Source organism: Solanum pennellii, chromosome 1 (assembly GCF_001406875.1).
Source record: "Solanum pennellii chromosome 1, SPENNV200".
Lineage (NCBI taxonomy): Eukaryota > Viridiplantae > Streptophyta > Magnoliopsida > Solanales > Solanaceae > Solanum > Solanum pennellii.
The window spans coordinates 93,640,198-93,656,949 of record NC_028637.1 but is presented as its reverse complement, the minus strand read 5'-3'; the positions used below and the strand labels follow the sequence as shown (position 1 = coordinate 93,656,949).

At 35.7% G+C, this 16,752-nt stretch overlaps 2 protein-coding genes across 9 annotated transcripts; both read left to right on the top strand.

Moving 5' to 3' along the window:
- The first annotated feature begins 1,756 nt into the window (after positions 1-1,756).
- LOC107008521 (putative casein kinase II subunit beta-4) lies at positions 1,757-7,047 on the top strand. Of its 2 annotated transcripts, XM_015207599.2 has the most exons (6): positions 2,074-2,269; positions 2,991-3,096; positions 3,641-3,859; positions 5,512-5,621; positions 5,884-6,049; positions 6,348-7,047. In XM_015207599.2, exons 1-6 carry the CDS (start codon positions 2,210-2,212, stop codon positions 6,476-6,478), a joined length of 792 nt encoding a protein of 263 aa, XP_015063085.1. In that variant the 5' UTR covers positions 2,074-2,209; the 3' UTR covers positions 6,479-7,047. The 2 variants fall into 2 exon arrangements, with proteins under 2 accessions (XP_015063084.1, XP_015063085.1); XM_015207598.2 differs by lacking the exon at positions 2,991-3,096 and having other exon boundaries at positions 1,757-2,269.
- Positions 7,048-7,912: 865 nt separating this feature from the next.
- On the top strand, positions 7,913-16,586 carry LOC107007257 (dnaJ homolog subfamily C member 17). Of its 7 annotated transcripts, none has more exons than XR_001455034.2 (6): positions 7,913-8,072; positions 8,187-8,327; positions 13,825-14,519; positions 14,643-14,831; positions 15,980-16,083; positions 16,231-16,586. XR_001455034.2 is itself a non-coding variant. In XM_015205803.2 (6 exons), the coding sequence occupies exons 3-5, from the start codon at positions 13,845-13,847 to the stop codon at positions 16,170-16,172; spliced, it is 930 nt and encodes a 309-aa protein (XP_015061289.1). In that variant the 5' UTR covers positions 7,913-8,072; positions 8,187-8,327; positions 13,825-13,844; the 3' UTR covers positions 16,173-16,176; positions 16,267-16,586. The 7 variants fall into 7 exon arrangements, 4 of the variants coding, with proteins under 4 accessions (XP_015061289.1, XP_027771282.1, XP_015061280.1 ...); XR_001455033.2 differs by having other exon boundaries at positions 16,228-16,586; XR_003577378.1 differs by having other exon boundaries at positions 15,980-16,176; positions 16,267-16,586.
- Positions 16,587-16,752: the final 166 nt, after the last annotated feature.

Below are 16,752 nucleotides of genomic sequence, written 5' to 3'. Positions count from 1 at the left end.
TTCAGATTAGTTCATTCAATGATGGGATCATGACTCACCTAAAGGGTGAAGTAATTGAGAAGAAATAAATCTGAAAAATACTCTTGGATTAATAAAATTGAAATTCACTCATATAATAGTAAATCAGAAATTTACTAAAGCAAAAGGTACATGACGTAGTAAACTTGGAGTTTACGAGTACTAATAATTTTATTAGTTGGCATGAATAATTTGGTTATCCCAAAGATGTGCATACTGAGTAATGGATTTCACATTGAAAACTAGAAGATTCTTCAAGAATTCTTTACGTTGCTTGTTCTCGTGATAAAGTTTATTGGATCAACTAAAGTTGGGACTAAATCCCTAAATTCTGAAAAGTATACAAGGTGAATATGGGCCCGTTCACCTATCATGTGATATGATAAAAAGATGCATCAATAAGATAATCACATGTGCGTTTGTTGTCAACTTGCAGTTTGACATTCGCAAAATTGTTTGTGCAAGATAATTGAGCTAAAAGCACAATTTTCAGAATATGAAATCAAGATAATTCATCTTGATAGTATTGATAATTATATAAGATAATGTGACATTAAATGTCTCACATAGTGAATCATTGCTTATGAAAATAAAGTTTCATATGTTGATCTGAAATATGATATTACATACAAACATAATTGTATGAATCAAACCAATAAGTTATGATCAATTTTTCTGTTAATTTCTTTATGGTTTGGGACCAAATAGTTTTCATCTGATAATTTTGATGTGCAATATATGATTAATGAATATACTATGATGTACAAAGATAGATCTTCCAAAAGATTAAGATATATGTTAGTTTGTCTAACATAAGGGGGAGACTAGAAGCAACAGAAGAGTTGTAAATACTCTAATTGAATGTCCCTTAAGGATAAAGTCTATGATAGACTAATCAATTCTAAATAAAATAATCCTTGAAAAAGGGGGAGGATCAAAGAATCAAAATGATTATAATAAGAAGATATAATGTGCTCTTGGAGAGCCTACGACATAACACTTTATGAAACCTCATGAGAGGGGTAGCATAACATTATTGTTGATTTATTCACCAAGTCTCTATCAACTACAACTTTCAAGAAGATGATGCAGAAGCTTGGAAAACGAAGATTCTAGTCTCTGAATTGATGTTTACATAAGGGGGAGTTAATACGCGATGTACTCTTTTTCCCTCACAAGGTTTTGTCCCATTGGGTTTTCCTTGTAAGGTTTTTAATGAGGCATCCGTAATGCGTATTGTTAGATATGTGTACTCTTTTTCCTTCACTAGATTTTTTTCCCACTGAGTTTTATCTAGTAAGGTTTTAACGAGGCACATAATCTACCGACATTCAAGGGGGAATGTTATAAACATATTTGTGTTATAGTGAATGTCTAATTATATGGAGTCCTTGTAGGATATGGTTAGGAATCCTACTTGGGGACCAAGTAAGGTTTTCCCTATAAATAAAGGGTTTTCCTTCATTGTAAATAAGGTTGGTGAAAGATCTGTGAATCGTGAATATACTTCAAGAGAAATAAGATGTCTTTTCTCTTCTCCCTACTTTCTTCTTCTAAATTTATATAGTTTCATAACAGATTAATTTTTTTTAAACTGAAGAGTAATTAACATTTGAGTCTGATTTATACGAGAAAGCTTTTGTATCAAGCTTCTTTAGTAAATATATCATTAAAAAGTATTTATTTTTAAAGTACATTTTACTGAATTATGATAAATTAATAAAATAGAAAAAATGAAACATAAGGGAAATCGAAAAAAAAAATTGAGGAAAGAGAAAAAGACGAAGTACAGAGGAGCTTCTCTCCTGTCATCTCTTTCAAATGTCGATGAAACCCTAGTTATCTCCGTCTATTCAACTCTCTTTTCACATACACAGTTTCTCCTTTTATATATCTCCGTTTCTATGGAGTTTTGAGCTTGATACAGGTAGAACTGATAGGTTTGTAGATATATATATTATATACGTATAGGTTTGGTTGAAGGAGAGAGAGAGAGAAATGTATAGGGATCGAGGTGGCGGTGGTGGTGGTTCATCGAGGTCGGAGATCGTCGGTGGGACGTTGGATCGAAAACGAATTAATGATGCGTTGGATAAGCACTTGGAAAAATCTGCACCTTCCACATCTAGAGCCTTGAAGGACAAGGCGGTTCCGTCTACATCCGTAGGTGCCGGAAAATTGCATCAGCAACATGTTGATCATCGAGACACCCGCTCTTCTAGTCTTGCTACGAAGAATAAATGCTCAGATGGTTAGACCTTTTCTTTTTTTTTGTGTTGGGAAAAAAGGATTCCCCTGATTTCCTGTATAACGATTTAGTTGATATTTGAATGCGTTTTATTTGCTGTTGTTGGGTAAGATTGTAGATGAAAATGGTTGATTATTCATTTCCCTCATGTAGTGGAATGTGGATCCGGTAGATGCTGCTTTAGCCTTAACATGTAGTCTCTGACGTTGTGTAGTGTCCGTCTTTGTGAATTTATTCTAGTGAAAAGCTAGAAAGATTGTTATTAAGCCATAAGTCTGATTTGTATTGAGGGAGAGGATTGGCTCAACAAAATTGCTCCTGTGTATGAAACATGAAAAAACCTCTTTGAAGAAATGCAAGGAGAAGGGTACACCTACATGTGTCTAATATCGCTCTAGCTGCATAGTTTGGCTGGGAGCATTTCATGCCGGAATAAGTTTTATGTGGTAATTTGGTCTCTTGCCTTGTAGCTGTGGATAGCTTGAGAAGACGAGGAGATTTGATAATGTCAAATTTTTCGATTTTGAGTATAAATTCTTCTGTGGGGGTGTAGGAAAAAAACCGGTAATGATAAAATTTTGTTTGAGTAAATTGAGAAGTTGTTTTACGACCCTCAAAATCCTTTACTATGTTTAGGGGCTTCTTTGGAGCATTTTCAGTTATCTTAGAGCTGGTGGTGCTTTTTGTTTCCAATAAGATCTGACTACTTGTCTGAATGCAATAGATTATGCTTGTCTGCAAAGAGCAGCGTGGAATGGGACCAGAAAAAAGATTATCAAGTTTCAAAGAGAATGGATGGACTAATTGTGATCATCTTCTCATTCTGCGAGGTTCTTAGCGCGCCATCTCAAATTTGTTCTAGCTAATCTTTGAATTCTTTCTTGGGTGAATGAAAAGTTCACAGCGAATATTCCTGGTGTTTCTCATTCCTATTAATGGCTTATGATGTTTTGTGCTGTCCAGTGAGAAGCTCAGACTTGTTTACTGGGCTCCATGAGTACATGGAGCACTGTTACTCATAGTTGCATCTTAATGTTTTGTTGCCTTTAGTTTTAGTTATCAATTTCAAGAAGTGTTAGTGGAGTTACAGCTGGTGGTAGAGACGTAGAGGTTGTTAATGTATTTGGTTGCAACGACTTTTGGACTTAGTTTTTTTCCGCTTTACTACAACTCTTTTGACATCATCATTTAAGTACAATTTATGTTGGTTTGTCATTTTGTTTAGTTTCCTTTTGACAAATGGTTCATGGTATTGGATTTTGACGATCTGTAAACTAGTTTTTCTGCATGCTAAGTAGACATAAATTCTTGATTTTGTCTCTTTTATATTTCGAACTAAATATGATAGTGTACCCATTATTTTGTTTTTTGCAGATGAATCTGAAACAGACAGTGAAGAGTCTGATGTTAGTGGTTCTGATGGGGAAGATACATCATGGATTTCTTGGTTTTGTAACCTGCGTGGAAATGAGTTCTTCTGTGAAGTTGATGACGAATACATTCAAGATGATTTTAATCTATGTGGATTGAGCAGTCAAGTGCCATACTATGACTATGCACTTGACCTGATCCTTGATGTTGAATCCTCTCATGGTAAGTATGTTTGCTTGTTTATAGTACTTCTTATAGTGCCATGAATTACAAGGAAACTTCTTTTTGGTTTTACTATTTCAACCAAAGGATGTGGTATCTGAACTTCTGTGAAAAAGGAAGGTGAAACTACAAGTTCTGCTAGTTTTGTTTTCTTTTTTGGCATGTGGAACTCATCCTTCTTCAACAATCTAGATGATGTTGATTCTTATGTTAAGCGAACATGTAAATGTCAGCTGTTTGTGACTCTTTTTTTTTTATTTTAAATTATCAATTCTGGGAGAAGAAACTGGATGTTTTCTTGCAGCCAAAGGTGCAAACAAAGCAGAAGATTAAATGAGATCAAAACCATGGGAGATCAGAGTTCAAATATCAGTAAAGACTAAAACATTAGGCGATTTCTTTCCTCGTGTCTTAGTTTTGGTAGGCAAAGTTTTCTGATAGCAAGTGCTCAACCTCTTGTGTCCAAATACCTTCTCTATGCCAGCTTAGTTGGAAATCCTTAGGGGTCGTTTGGTGTGAAGGATGACTTCGAATAGTCTTGGGATTAAATTATAGTGCCACTTAATGTGTTGTTTGGTTGACAAGTTCGGGATAACTTATCCCGGGATTAATAATTAGTACCGGGATAAGTTATCCCTTCCCTTGGGTGGTATAGTAATTCTTGGATAAAATGACTTAATTACAAAAATATCCCACTTTTTATACATTACTTTTCACATTCATGAAGGGTATTTTTGTAAATATACATGTTCTTAAGATTTATTATTTTGAATACAACAAACCAAACACGCATTAAAAAATTATCTTAGCATAACTTATCCCATCATAACTAATCTCATCATAACTTATCCCATCATAACTAATCTCATCATAACTTATCCCATCATAACATGAATCCAAACCAAACGACTCCTTAGTGACTTGTGCATTGTCCAGTTGACACTCCATATAAAATCTGCATTTACCACTACAATAAACTGCTGTTTGTTTGTAAAAAACTGTGTTTTAACAGTAGCTGCTGTTCTTTGTCGTAAAATACTGACTTATAGCTACTGAAAAACTGAGTGAATCCTTCCTCAAACCTCCTACAACACCCGTCCAAACCGAAGAAAGTCTGAATCTTTGTTGGAATTGTGGGCCTCGGCCAATTCTTCACGGCTTCAATCTACCTTGATACTTTCGTTGGAAACTACTAGGACCAGAAATGCTCTAGAGTCCTACCAGAACTCACAGTTAGTAAACTTTGCATACAACTTGTGTTGTTGACACTTTCCCTACATGTATGTCTTTTTCTTGGGAAGGGAGATGATGGAATAGTCATGTAGTTGTTTTATTTTTATTGTGATTTTCAACAAATTTTAGTGCCTTGAAAATATGATGTGAAAATTGATACCCCTGAATTATCTCTTTTACATGAGTTTAAATGGACATGGAATCTGCTTTAGGCGATAAATTCGAATTCATGCTTCTTTCCCCCCTGCTTTTACAATATTCTTGTTGTTCTCCTTTGAAAATAAGTACCAGTTTGCTTTTTTCATGTACATATCGTCTATTTTATGGCACTGAATATATAGCAAACTCTCAAAATGGATAGCTCGTCCTTTTCATAAATGGAGAATGTCAACTTTGTAACTTTTTCCTGCTTTGACTAGGTGATATGTTCACCGAGGAGCAGAATGAATTGGTTGAGTCAGCGGCAGAGATGTTGTATGGTTTGATCCATGTCCGGTACATTTTGACTAGCAAGGGAATGGCTGCAATGGTGATCTCTTATGCTTAGCTTTCTCTCTCTTTTTTTTTTCTGAATTGGTAACATGTTTATATACAATACATACATACATACATACATATATATATATATATATATATGATCTGCAAACCAGTGCTATCTACAATTACAAAAATCCAACTATGCATAGGACTACAGCTTCACAAGGAGGAGCCTAACTGCTTTTGTGTTGTCTGCTTTCATTTTTTCAATTCACTTCTCATGATGTGTAAATTCTGGGAAAACCCTTTTTCAGTCAGAGAAGTACAAGAACTACGACTTCGGGAGATGTCCACGAGTTTATTGCTGTGGACAGCCTTGCCTTCCAGTTGGTCAGTCCGATATTCCACGTTCAAGTACAGTAAAAATATACTGTCCTAGATGTGAGGATATCTATTATCCCCGATCAAAGTACCAAGGCAGTATCCTTTATTGCTATTACTTTTTGAAGTTCCTCTTTTTAATATACGTCTCCTCCCGTCATTTATGCATTTCTTTTGTTTACTCTGAAGCTTTTCACAATTATGCCAAGTGGTTGAGCTGTGTATTTTTGTTCCTAAGTTTCTGCTATTGTGATTCTGCTTGTTCAATTTTAACTTGCATGGAACTTGAGCACACACTTTCCTGTGGTAGTTTGCTCATTCATCTAGAATATTAGTTGTTACTTTGCCATGTTTTGAGCATTTCTATCCTCTATTATGATTTCTTTAACGGCCCAAGATATCGATGGAGCTTACTTTGGAACAACATTTCCACACCTCTATTTGATGACTTACGCACACCTCAAGCCACAAAAACCAACCCAAAATTATGTCCCAAGGATATTCGGTTTCAAGCTCCACAAAACTTGACAGTGAAGTCCTTTGTGATATCGTGAAGATGTTAGTTTTCTGCCATTAATGCTTCTTACCTGGCTATAGTGTACAAGCCATCGTGGTAGAGCCCAGGTAAAAATGGGAGGAGTTCTATATATGGGAAAGCTTGATTCATTGATCAAGAAAGCAACTCTGGTGAATCTGTCAAGTGTAATTCGTCTCTGAAATTTCATCATGAAATACAGCGAGCATCTGTAAGCTTATTTCTTTTCTAGGTAGCTAGAGATTTGGATTTTATTCCTCATGTAGTTCTTTGGTATCTGTTTGCCCTTTTCTCTTGGTGCTTCAGTACTGAATGCTGCCATTTTCCAGCAGAGGCACTAATCTGGAGGTTAGGTTAGGATACATTAAGGTTTTGTTGGACCATTTCCAGATGTTACATCTGTTACATCGCATTACAGTATTAAAGTCTATTCTAATTTGATATAATGACGATAAAAAAAAATAGAGTTGTGATCGATGATTCTAGAGGCATGTCCATCAGTTTTGTTACCTGATGTTGTAATGTGTTTTTACGTGGAATGCAATATTTGTACTTCTTCTCACTTTGCTCTTTATGCCAATATACTACTTGGTAGATTCGTATTCTTTGTTATATGCAGGAAGTAAAATTTGGCGAGGTGATGCTTAAGCCAAGGAAGGAGCATGAAACAAAACATTATGATTAACTCCTAACTGTTGTAGTTATTTTGATAATATACAGTTTAATCTCAGTTTGGGCAAACATCCAAGCAACGACTAGCTATATACGAAAATTTAAAACATTGTAATAGTAATCATACAACGATTACTCTCCCCAATTCTTCTTTATCATTTATATTCGCCAAATTTTTATTGCTGATCAAATTTATTTACCAACCAAGTTGATCAATAAATGACACAATGTAATAATATTGACTCATACTATATTATGTGAAAGGATTATATTAAGGACTATACTACTTGTGTTCAATATTATTTTTTTATTGAATTAAAATTTGATCAATAAATGTTGTGGTTTTTTTTTAAAGAATAACTTAATAAGATTGTATAAAAAAAAAGACAATTTTAATAGTTTTACAACTTATGTTCATAAGAAAACATACAACATAAAAAACTTTAAATTATAAAAAATATTAATTTCGTCTCATAATTTCATATTATAGGATCAAATTGACTTTAAATTTTTAATATAAATATCTTATTTCTACATATTTAAAAATTTTATAGAAAAATATCATAATTAACCATTCAAAATATCTAACCGAAAATTATAAAAAAGTTATCATTTTAAGTCACCAAATAACAATTGTGGAACATATAGTTTATATATTCTATTAAAAAAAAAAGGATCAATTCCCAAATTTACCTGACTATTATTTTATGAGACTGGGCATACCACTTTATATGTTTAATCTAAAAATGAGGGTTTAAATATTAGTAGTACAATCCTTAGGGATCAAAGTGAATACTCTATCCTTTCAAAAGCCTAACACCTCTCCGAGACTTGCTCTCTTAATCGCCGCCGGAGGTCGACACCCGCCGGATTACCGGACGTTTTCTCCGGCTAACTCTATTGCGTCCATCCAAGGTCGAGCCCTTTTTATTCTTGTGCTTATTGTCTTTTTTGGAAGCTTACTTTTTGTGCTACTTATTGTGATTGGTTAAAAACTCCGCCTGTTTCTCTCCTTTTCGTCTTCCTCAGACTCACTTCATCATCGCCGACTTTGTTAGACACCACAGGAATAGATAGTCTACAGAATTCGCTCCAGCATACCTCTGGCAATTCTCTACACAAACGTTGTTGCCGTATTACCAAGTTTCTCCGAGTTTTCAACGTCTACTGGTAAGTTTTTTTGGGCTAAATCCCCGTCTTTAAGTACTAAAGTCATCTACTTTACTGTGCAGTTGCTTTTTCAACATCTTATTGTTCTTTTCCGAATTTCCTAGGACTAAAACTGGTTTCGGGATTCGCATATAACCGATTCCAGGGCCCTTAAACTTGTCAAGTTAGGTTATGGACAAAGTTCTAACTTTCCACATGTTTTCAATTAGATCATTTGATCTCAAGTTTGGACTTATTTAGACTTGATTGTAAATGTTCTCCCTTTATGTTTTGCTTAGCATATTTGATCACATTGATATCAGTTGGAGACAATTTTGATTAAGCTTACTTTTAAATACTTCTGTTCATTAAGATTGGTGTTTCTCATGATCATTAGTGATGTGTTATATAGATATATGTGGTGAGCACCCATGATACAGGTCAGTAGTAACGATACCTGTCGAAATGATTCATGTTCCTTTTTGTTAATTTGCACGGATTTTTTTGTTTTACCCGTTTGGCCTTTCCTTTGCTCATCGCCTACACCACACCTGACATCTTCTCACCTAGGAACACATACTTCTCAGTTTTTTTACAAGGTAAAGTGGTGGCCTTTCACTAGGATATTTAGTTCTTCTAGAGACAAACCTTCATAGAGCTGAGTGGGTGTTTGAACACCCATGGCCTTAAATTGTGGATCTGCCGTTGTCATCCTAATTTGTTACTTTTGAATGTTTGGCAGAGAAGCTTCCCTGCGTACGCCACGTGATTCGAATTACTCGAACTAATGGCCTTCTGGATACATAATAGAAAACCATTCACTTTAATTATCTCCAGTATAGACGATAAAAGATTGTCTTTTAGGGCAAAAGAGAAAAAACCTTCGTCTCCGGTTCTATTGTCGTCTTCTTCTTTAGTGGATGTGACGTGATTACAAGTAGAATTGGAAATATTGAGCTAGCCTAAAGAGAAAATGAATTGAGAATTGCCCTTGAGCAACTTTCAGTATTGATATAGAAAACACTTCTTGAGAAAAGAGGGGAGATGTTTGTATTGATTTGCTTTCTGAATGATTACAATTGACAGGAACTAACTACACATATGAAATCTACACAATTGGAAAGAATAGGGAAACAACTTCCAGAAAACTGTTATAACTAACTCTTCAAGTGTTTTAACAACCTGGCTAACAGGCGGACCTCTCACGTGCAGCTCACATGAGGCTTATAACTACAACTAACTAACATACGAAATCCAAATTGAGGACACATTAGGATCATATCAGCTACCCTCTCCTTGAGACAATCCTTGTAATCGTTGTACTCAAGGAGTGAAGCGAGGGAACTGCTGACCAAAAGAGGAATAGGCCTCCCAAGTCTTGCCCTTATCAGCAGTACTAAACCATTGATCAGAAGCTGAGGAGTAGCCTTTTCATGCTTCTAGATCTATTTCTATCCAACACTACTTCAGGCTCCAAAAGGACAGCACCAACTTCTGTTTAAACAACATGCAGGGTTGCAAAAGCAATGTGAGATCCTGACTTTCTTTTCAACTGAAAATGTCAAAATTGGGGGGTGGATCTTGGAGGCAATAGACAACTCTCAAGTGTAAGCAATAACTCCAACCCCGGCTAAGATCTTAAAGGGTTCATGGATAAAAGCTTCTGATAAGCATGATACCTTAAAGATAATAACCCGTAAGACTGTAATTTGACATAGACCCAGTCACCAACACTACAGGATCTGTCAGTCCTCCCCTTATCAGCCAACAACTTCATTTTACTATAGGATCTCTCAAGGTGGAACTTAATGTTCCTTAATGTGGCTTCTCTTGTCCGCAACTTCCTATCAACCAAATCCAGTTAGGTATCAAATGCGATATAAGGAAGCAATGAGGATGGCTTATGGTCATAAACTGCTTCATAGAAAGTCAAATGTATAGAGGCGTGGTAAGAAGTATTATACCAAAGTTCATCTAAGGATAATCATTGTGGCCACTCCTTAGGTATCGCAAAGGTCATGAACCTTAGATAACTTTCTGAGCATCTATTGACCATCTCAGTTTGGTCATATATTGATATCAGTTGGAGATAATTGGTTAAACTTGCTTTTATATACTAGAGGTGAAAATCTCACTTACGGTTCTGGAACGGAGATTCTTTCAATTGAATGATGACAGCTTTAAAATTGGTGTTTCTCATGATCATTAGTGATAAGTTTGTATGTGGTGAGTACCCATGATACAGGTAATTAGTAAAGATGCCCGTCGAAATGATTTAGGTTCCTTTTCTTAATTTGCAGGGTTTCTTTTTTTAATTTTACACTTTTGGTCTTTCCTCTGTTCATCGTCTACAACACACCTGCCATCTTCTCACCTAGGAATACATACATACTTTTCTATCACAAGGTAAAGTGACAGCCTTTCACTAGCACATTTGGTTCTTCTCTCTTGCAGCTAGGGATGAACCCTCATAGAGCTGAGTGGGTATATGAGCACCCATGACCTTTTAGATGGTGGATCTGCCGTTGTTTTCAAGTTAAACTTTTTCATGGCATAGATGGGTTGTTGTAGAGAGCATGACTAGCCTTTCTGTTGTGGAGTGAAAAGACAAAGTTATTGCACAAAAGAAAATACTTTTTGTTTATTCTCAACAATAATAATAGAAAATATCTTATTGTTTTCCCCTTAGGTTTAATGAAGCACCAAAATTTCATATTTTTGCTGCCCATTAGACAATTGGTAACATACGTAGTGAGTCTGGACTTAAAGCAAATGCTGTATTATTTTAAGGGAGTTTTCAAAACTTATTCTATATGATTTTCTTAATGTTCGAGTGTGATTCTGGCGGTAAATTGGTATATACACTGTGCAGAGGATAATTTCCAGTGTAACATATACAGTGATGCACTTGTTAACTTGTTACAGTGATGCACTTGTTAACTTGTTACAGTGATGCACTTGTTAACTTGTTACAGTTATGCACTTGTTAACACAAAAAATTTATTAGTGTATGAAGCTTTAGTTGTGCATAACATATCCAGTTATGCACCTGTTAACTCCTTTCTAAGTCATGCCTGATACCTGTTGTTTGTGTTCTTTTTTATCCTAGTGCTGTCACTATGTAATTTAGAAGTGGAATTAGAGCTTTCATCTTTTTCTTCTGGTAAAAGCTTCGGTTGTGCATAATGTATTCTGTTATACACTTGTACACTTGCTTCTTTTTCATACCTGAAACTTCTTTGTTCTTTTCTATCGTACCTGTTCCTGTATAACTAGGAAGTGGAATTAGAGTTTCCATCTTCTTCTTCTTGATATGTCTTCTTTTATCTATAGAAGATTGATAGTTGTGCATAATACACACTTGTATTTTTGCTCCTCATTCACACCTGAAACTTTTTATTTGTCTTTTTTATCCCAAGTGCTGTCACTACATTGTTCGGAAATGTAATTAGAGTTTCCATATGACTTTATTGTTGCATTTTGGTGTTTGCAGGTTTTGATTGATCTTACAGAATTTCCTTGCTCGTGCTTCGTTTTCCCTTCTCTTTAGATTTTAAGCTATCTTGAGCACTGTATGAGCTAGGCTTCTAATCTCATACTAAATAATTTTGGAATCTCATCTGCTGGCTTCCCATTCTGGCTCCTCTCTCATAGTATATCCTCTTCTCCTGGAAGAGCAAAAAAATAAGTGCTTTTTCTAGGACAATCTGTTATTTCTTTCATGGTAAAGAATATAACAAGGTGTGTAGAATTCCATATGGTTGGGAGTCAACTCAACTTCTTTTGACCTAAAGAAAAGAGGAGCATAGTTAGAATCTAAATACTATGGGTTTGAGTTCGGGGTTCTACTATAAATCCACTCGATTTTCTGGATTTCAAAACTATTATTCGTACTTGTTTTAGTGAATTTTAAAAAGTATATACAAATTCTGAGCCGAAGTTACTCTATGAACCCGTAGCATTGGCACTGCATCTGCCTCTGAAAAGGGAGTCGCGAAGGGGTTTAACAGATTCTCGGGAATTCAGGATATATTTTGTCTAGAGTGTTGGATGCGCTCGTGGGCATGGGCTTCTGGGTTGGCTGAATGGGTGTTGGAGTTGGTATTGTCTGGCCGAATTGGCTCAAACGTGTCATCTATGTGTGAACTTTTGTGGACGGTGATGAATTGCGGCTGAGATCCGTTTGCTGAGGTGGAGAAGAAGGGAAAATATGAATATGGAAGTGTAACAATGAGGGTACTTTTGTTGCGAATTTCTGGCAGATGAAAAAGCTAAGCAACAGTTTGATAGTTTTGAGAAAAATTTGAATTTCTCGTAGTTGTATTATAGCCGCCTCACTTAGATAACTAATATTAAAGGTAAATTCTACGGAGTGGTGGTTAGGTCAAGTGTCCAACTATGTTGTATGGGGCATAGTGTTGGCCAGTTAAGAACTCTCATGTTCTAAAAGTAAAACTTGCGAGAATGAGGATGTTGATGTGGATGTGTGGGTGTATTAGGAGAAATAAGATTAGGAATGAATAAATTTGGGTCAAGGTGGAAGGGGACAAGATGAGCGAAGTGAGATTGAGATGGTTTGAGCATGTGAAAAGGAGATGCGCAGATGCCCATTAATAGGATTGATGAATACCGAATAAATTTTGGGGAGAGTATTAGACAGGACATGATATGACACATCTTGAGCTTAATAGGATATGACTTAAGATAGGAGGATATGAGGTAGATGGTTAGTAAGTAGTTTAGTGTTGTCTTGCTTTCCTCCATGATAGGCTTGGTGTTAGATTGGTGCTCCGTACATGTTTCTTCTCCATACCAGTAGTAGCAATATTTTTCTCGTAGTTTCTTGTCCTGCGATTTTTGTTACTACATGTTTCTTGTGCTTCGATTATCACATTATTTGGCTATTCTTACTGTTTTTCGTTTTTTGAATGCCATGTGAAGCTTTCCATATCATTTTCTTTGTCTTCCTTATTTACTGTATTTTTTCTCCGAACTGCTTTGATATGCGTCGCCAAGGGTCTTCTGAAAGTAATTTCTCTAGCTACACGAGGTAGGGGAAAGGTTTGTGTACACTCTTACCTCCCTAGACCCACTATGGGATTACACTGGGTATGTAGTTGTTGCCACCTTACAACCGACGACCTTGGTAATTCTTGATCTTTAATAGTTATTAGTAATAATATACATGAAGCTTATTGAAGTTCTGTTCACAAATGGTTTTTCTATTATGTTATTTAATTCCACGTGTCCTTTTTTAACTTTTCCAAGCCAAATCATTTGTTATGCCCTATCTATAATATCAATGAAGTTGGGAATAGAATCTGTGACAGGACCTACACTAATAGAACTTGTTTAACAGCTGAATGGTACCTTTATCAATCTATTGATGTGTCGTCGGTTAAGTCTCTCCTTAGCTAGCTAAAATCTAGCTTGAAAAGTTTGTGATTGTCAATCATTTCAGTTTGTAGTTTCAATTTTATAGTTTGTGTGATACAGTTGGTTTGAATTTGTTGCACAGTTCAAATTCCGGGGTAGAAAATGGATATTGAAGTTGATCATTATGCTGCTTTGGGTTTACCCTCTGGTGAGGAAGGGGCCCAACTTTCTGAGAAAGACATATCTAAAGCCTATAAGAAGAAAGCATTAGAGTTGCATCCAGACAAGAGGCGTGATGACCCAAATGCTCACTTGAACTTTCAAAAGCTGAAAACTTCATACGAGATTCTAAAGGACGAGAAAGCGAGGAAGCTATTTGATGATCTACTTCGTGTGAAACGTGAGAAGATCCAACGCCAATCACAACACGATTCAAAGCGTAGAAAGATGATGTCAGATCTCGATGCAAGAGAGCGTGCAGCTTTTTCACCTGATGCAAGTGTTCTAGCTCGAGAAGAGGAGGAACGAATTGCTAGAAAACTTAAGGAGGAGATTGCTCGAATTCGTGCAATGCATTCAAAGAAAGTGTTTACTCCTATAGATCCTTCACAGAAAGAGGCACATGCTAGAGCTAAGGAGAGTAGTACAGAAGGCAATGGGAGTAGTGTAGACAGGGAAAAGGTGCTTAAGGTATCTTGGGAGAAGATCGGTGAAGACTATACTGCCCAAAGACTAAGAGAGGTGTTTAGTGAGTTTGGTGAGGTTGAAGATGTAGTAATCAAGAGTTCTAAGAAGAAAGGGTCTGCTCTTGTTGTCATGTCATCTAAAGAAGCAGCTGTGAGTACTTTATGAAATTGAGTACTGATTCTTGATTAATATAAGGAAATTGAGTGTCGATTTTAATTTGATCATCTCTACTGTTTGGAATACATCAGTAACGTTTTTTTTTCTCCTTTTTAGAGAGCTTCTTGTGGAAATGTCTTGGGAGATCTATCAAATCCTCTCTTAATTGTGCCTCTCCAACCTCCAATGCCTTCTCCGTTTCCTAACGCTGAGAAAAATGGAGAATCTGAGGGCCCGAGTTTGAGTAATCTTGTAGGTGCTGGATACCAGAAATTTGAAGACTCAGTATTGGAAAAAATGAGGAAGGTATGAACTGCTTTAAACTGCTGTTTTACATTCTGATATATCCTTTTATACAGTGCTGTAGATTGTAATGAATTCGCAAATAGGTCTATTCTATCTGAATTTGTTGTCTTTTTTTTTTTACCTCAAATTGAATCCTTCTGAATATGTATCTATGGTTGAAAAGAACTCAAAGTTAATCTTATTAAGAGTAGTAATTGCGTCTGTAACTATGATGAGGGGAACCTTTTATGTAAAAAGGCTTTTAAAAAAATTGTAAAGAGTTTTTTAAGTTATGCCTGTGCGCTTCCAGCAGAAGTTGTTCCTTTGTTTGTGACAAAATATTAAGGAAGTTTTCTGGGTAGGGATCTTAAATTCTATTTTTAAAAAAAGTAGTATTTATGAATGTTTTCTGCTGAAGAAATCTGATAGGGCTTGACTTTGCTAAGTGATAGAAGGAAGTAGTATTTCAGTAAGGTTGTTTTAACTGCTAAGTTGCTATATAGACTTTAGTAAAATCTGATTCTGCTACTATTTGCTACTGCGACTAGACTGCAGGAAAGCTTGATGGATGACTTCTATTAACTTTTCTATTTTGTCAACAAGTGAGGTTCTAATCAAATTAGGTGGTATAACCTGTCCATTTACTGCTCTTTTGACTTTATACATTCAACCACACAAGATGATGTTATTGGAGAAATGAACTGATTTCTTTCCAAAAAAAAAAAAGAAAAAAGAATGTGCTTTGCTAGTATGTCCGGAGGGTCGAGAGGTGCATGAATGGAGTGGACACAACCAAATCAGCGAGAAGCCGTAAATTGGGTTTCATCTTTTACATATATTACCTAATTTTTTGAGGTCCGATACAACTTCGCTGGTGCTATAAAAGAAAATATCCATGCTTGTTCTCTATAAAAAGTGTCCATGCTTGTACTGAAAAATGGAAGAGAAAAGAAAGGAGGACAGATTGAGTTGATTTGAGGAGTCAAAATAGCTTCTCATTTCACTTCTCCTTTGTGGAATTGTTACTGTTATTGTTAGAAACTGCTCCATTTTACTCATCTCTCCTTACCTTTATATTTTAGAAAGAAATTTTTCAGTACGTCGTTGTCCATCCTTAAAAGTAAACTTTTTGAGGAACTTCCTTACATGTACGGTTTCACTTATCACAGGCTTCTCAAAGGAAGAAATAGCATGCAGAAGCTTCTTCTGTTCAAGTGCTGAGATGATGGTATCTCTAGATTGGCACAGATAAAGAAGAAGACAGAATTTAATAGTAATTCTTTTATCTTGTTTCAGATATTTCTTGCATATTTTACACAGTATGGGGGTGTCATTCCAGTTCTGAAAGATTGTTCCTTGTAATCATGTAAGATTGATTTCAAGAAAGTTAAATTTCTTTTTGCTGGTATCTCTGTAGCAGGTTTGTTGTCTGACATGTACTTCTGGCACAAGATAGGGCTGCGGAGAGATTCATCTAAATTATGCAATGCTGGTATTCTGTACATGGTGTTTGCAATACGAATCACTTAGTGTGCCATGGATGCATTAATATTTTTCAGAAAACTTGCAATATGCCAAGACGATGGATACATACTAAAGTGGGGTGTTTAAGTCATCGTTGTATTTTATATAATTCTTTTGGATTCAGTTGTGTGTTTAGCGGTGTTATGTATGTGATTCATCACTACGCTAGCGGTATGACTCTTTTGAGGTTTACTGCCGAAGTTTTTTTTTTCTTTCAATAACAGAGAATATGGAGCATTACCACTTCGAATGCGTTAAGTCCTTTTGATAGCCTCAAAGTCTTGTATTGAGGTCACTGAAACACATATATTTTTTCAAGTAGAAAAGAGGACGTTATTTATTTGAAAAATTTAACGATTTCGATGTATAGAAATGTTGTCCTATGTAACGTCAAAGAAGACTTGTCTTCAATGGTGGC

Excerpts from the sequence above, each read along its gene's own strand:
- LOC107008521 (XM_015207598.2), top strand. The coding sequence starts at position 2,017 with ATGTATAGGGATCGAGGTGGCGGTGGTGGTGGTTCATCGAGGTCGGAG. Across the intron at positions 5,622-5,883 it reads GCAAGGGAATGGCTGCAATG|TCAGAGAAGTACAAGAACTA; the intron begins GTGATCTCTTAT and ends ACCCTTTTTCAG. Across the intron at positions 6,050-6,347 it reads CCGATCAAAGTACCAAGGCA|ATATCGATGGAGCTTACTTT; the intron begins GTATCCTTTATT and ends TAACGGCCCAAG.
- LOC107007257 (XM_015205803.2), top strand. The coding sequence starts at position 13,845 with ATGGATATTGAAGTTGATCATTATGCTGCTTTGGGTTTACCCTCTGGT. Across the intron at positions 14,520-14,642 it reads TGTCATCTAAAGAAGCAGCT|AGAGCTTCTTGTGGAAATGT; the intron begins GTGAGTACTTTA and ends TCTCCTTTTTAG. Across the intron at positions 14,832-16,106 it reads TATTGGAAAAAATGAGGAAG|ATATTTCTTGCATATTTTAC; the intron begins GTATGAACTGCT and ends ATCTTGTTTCAG.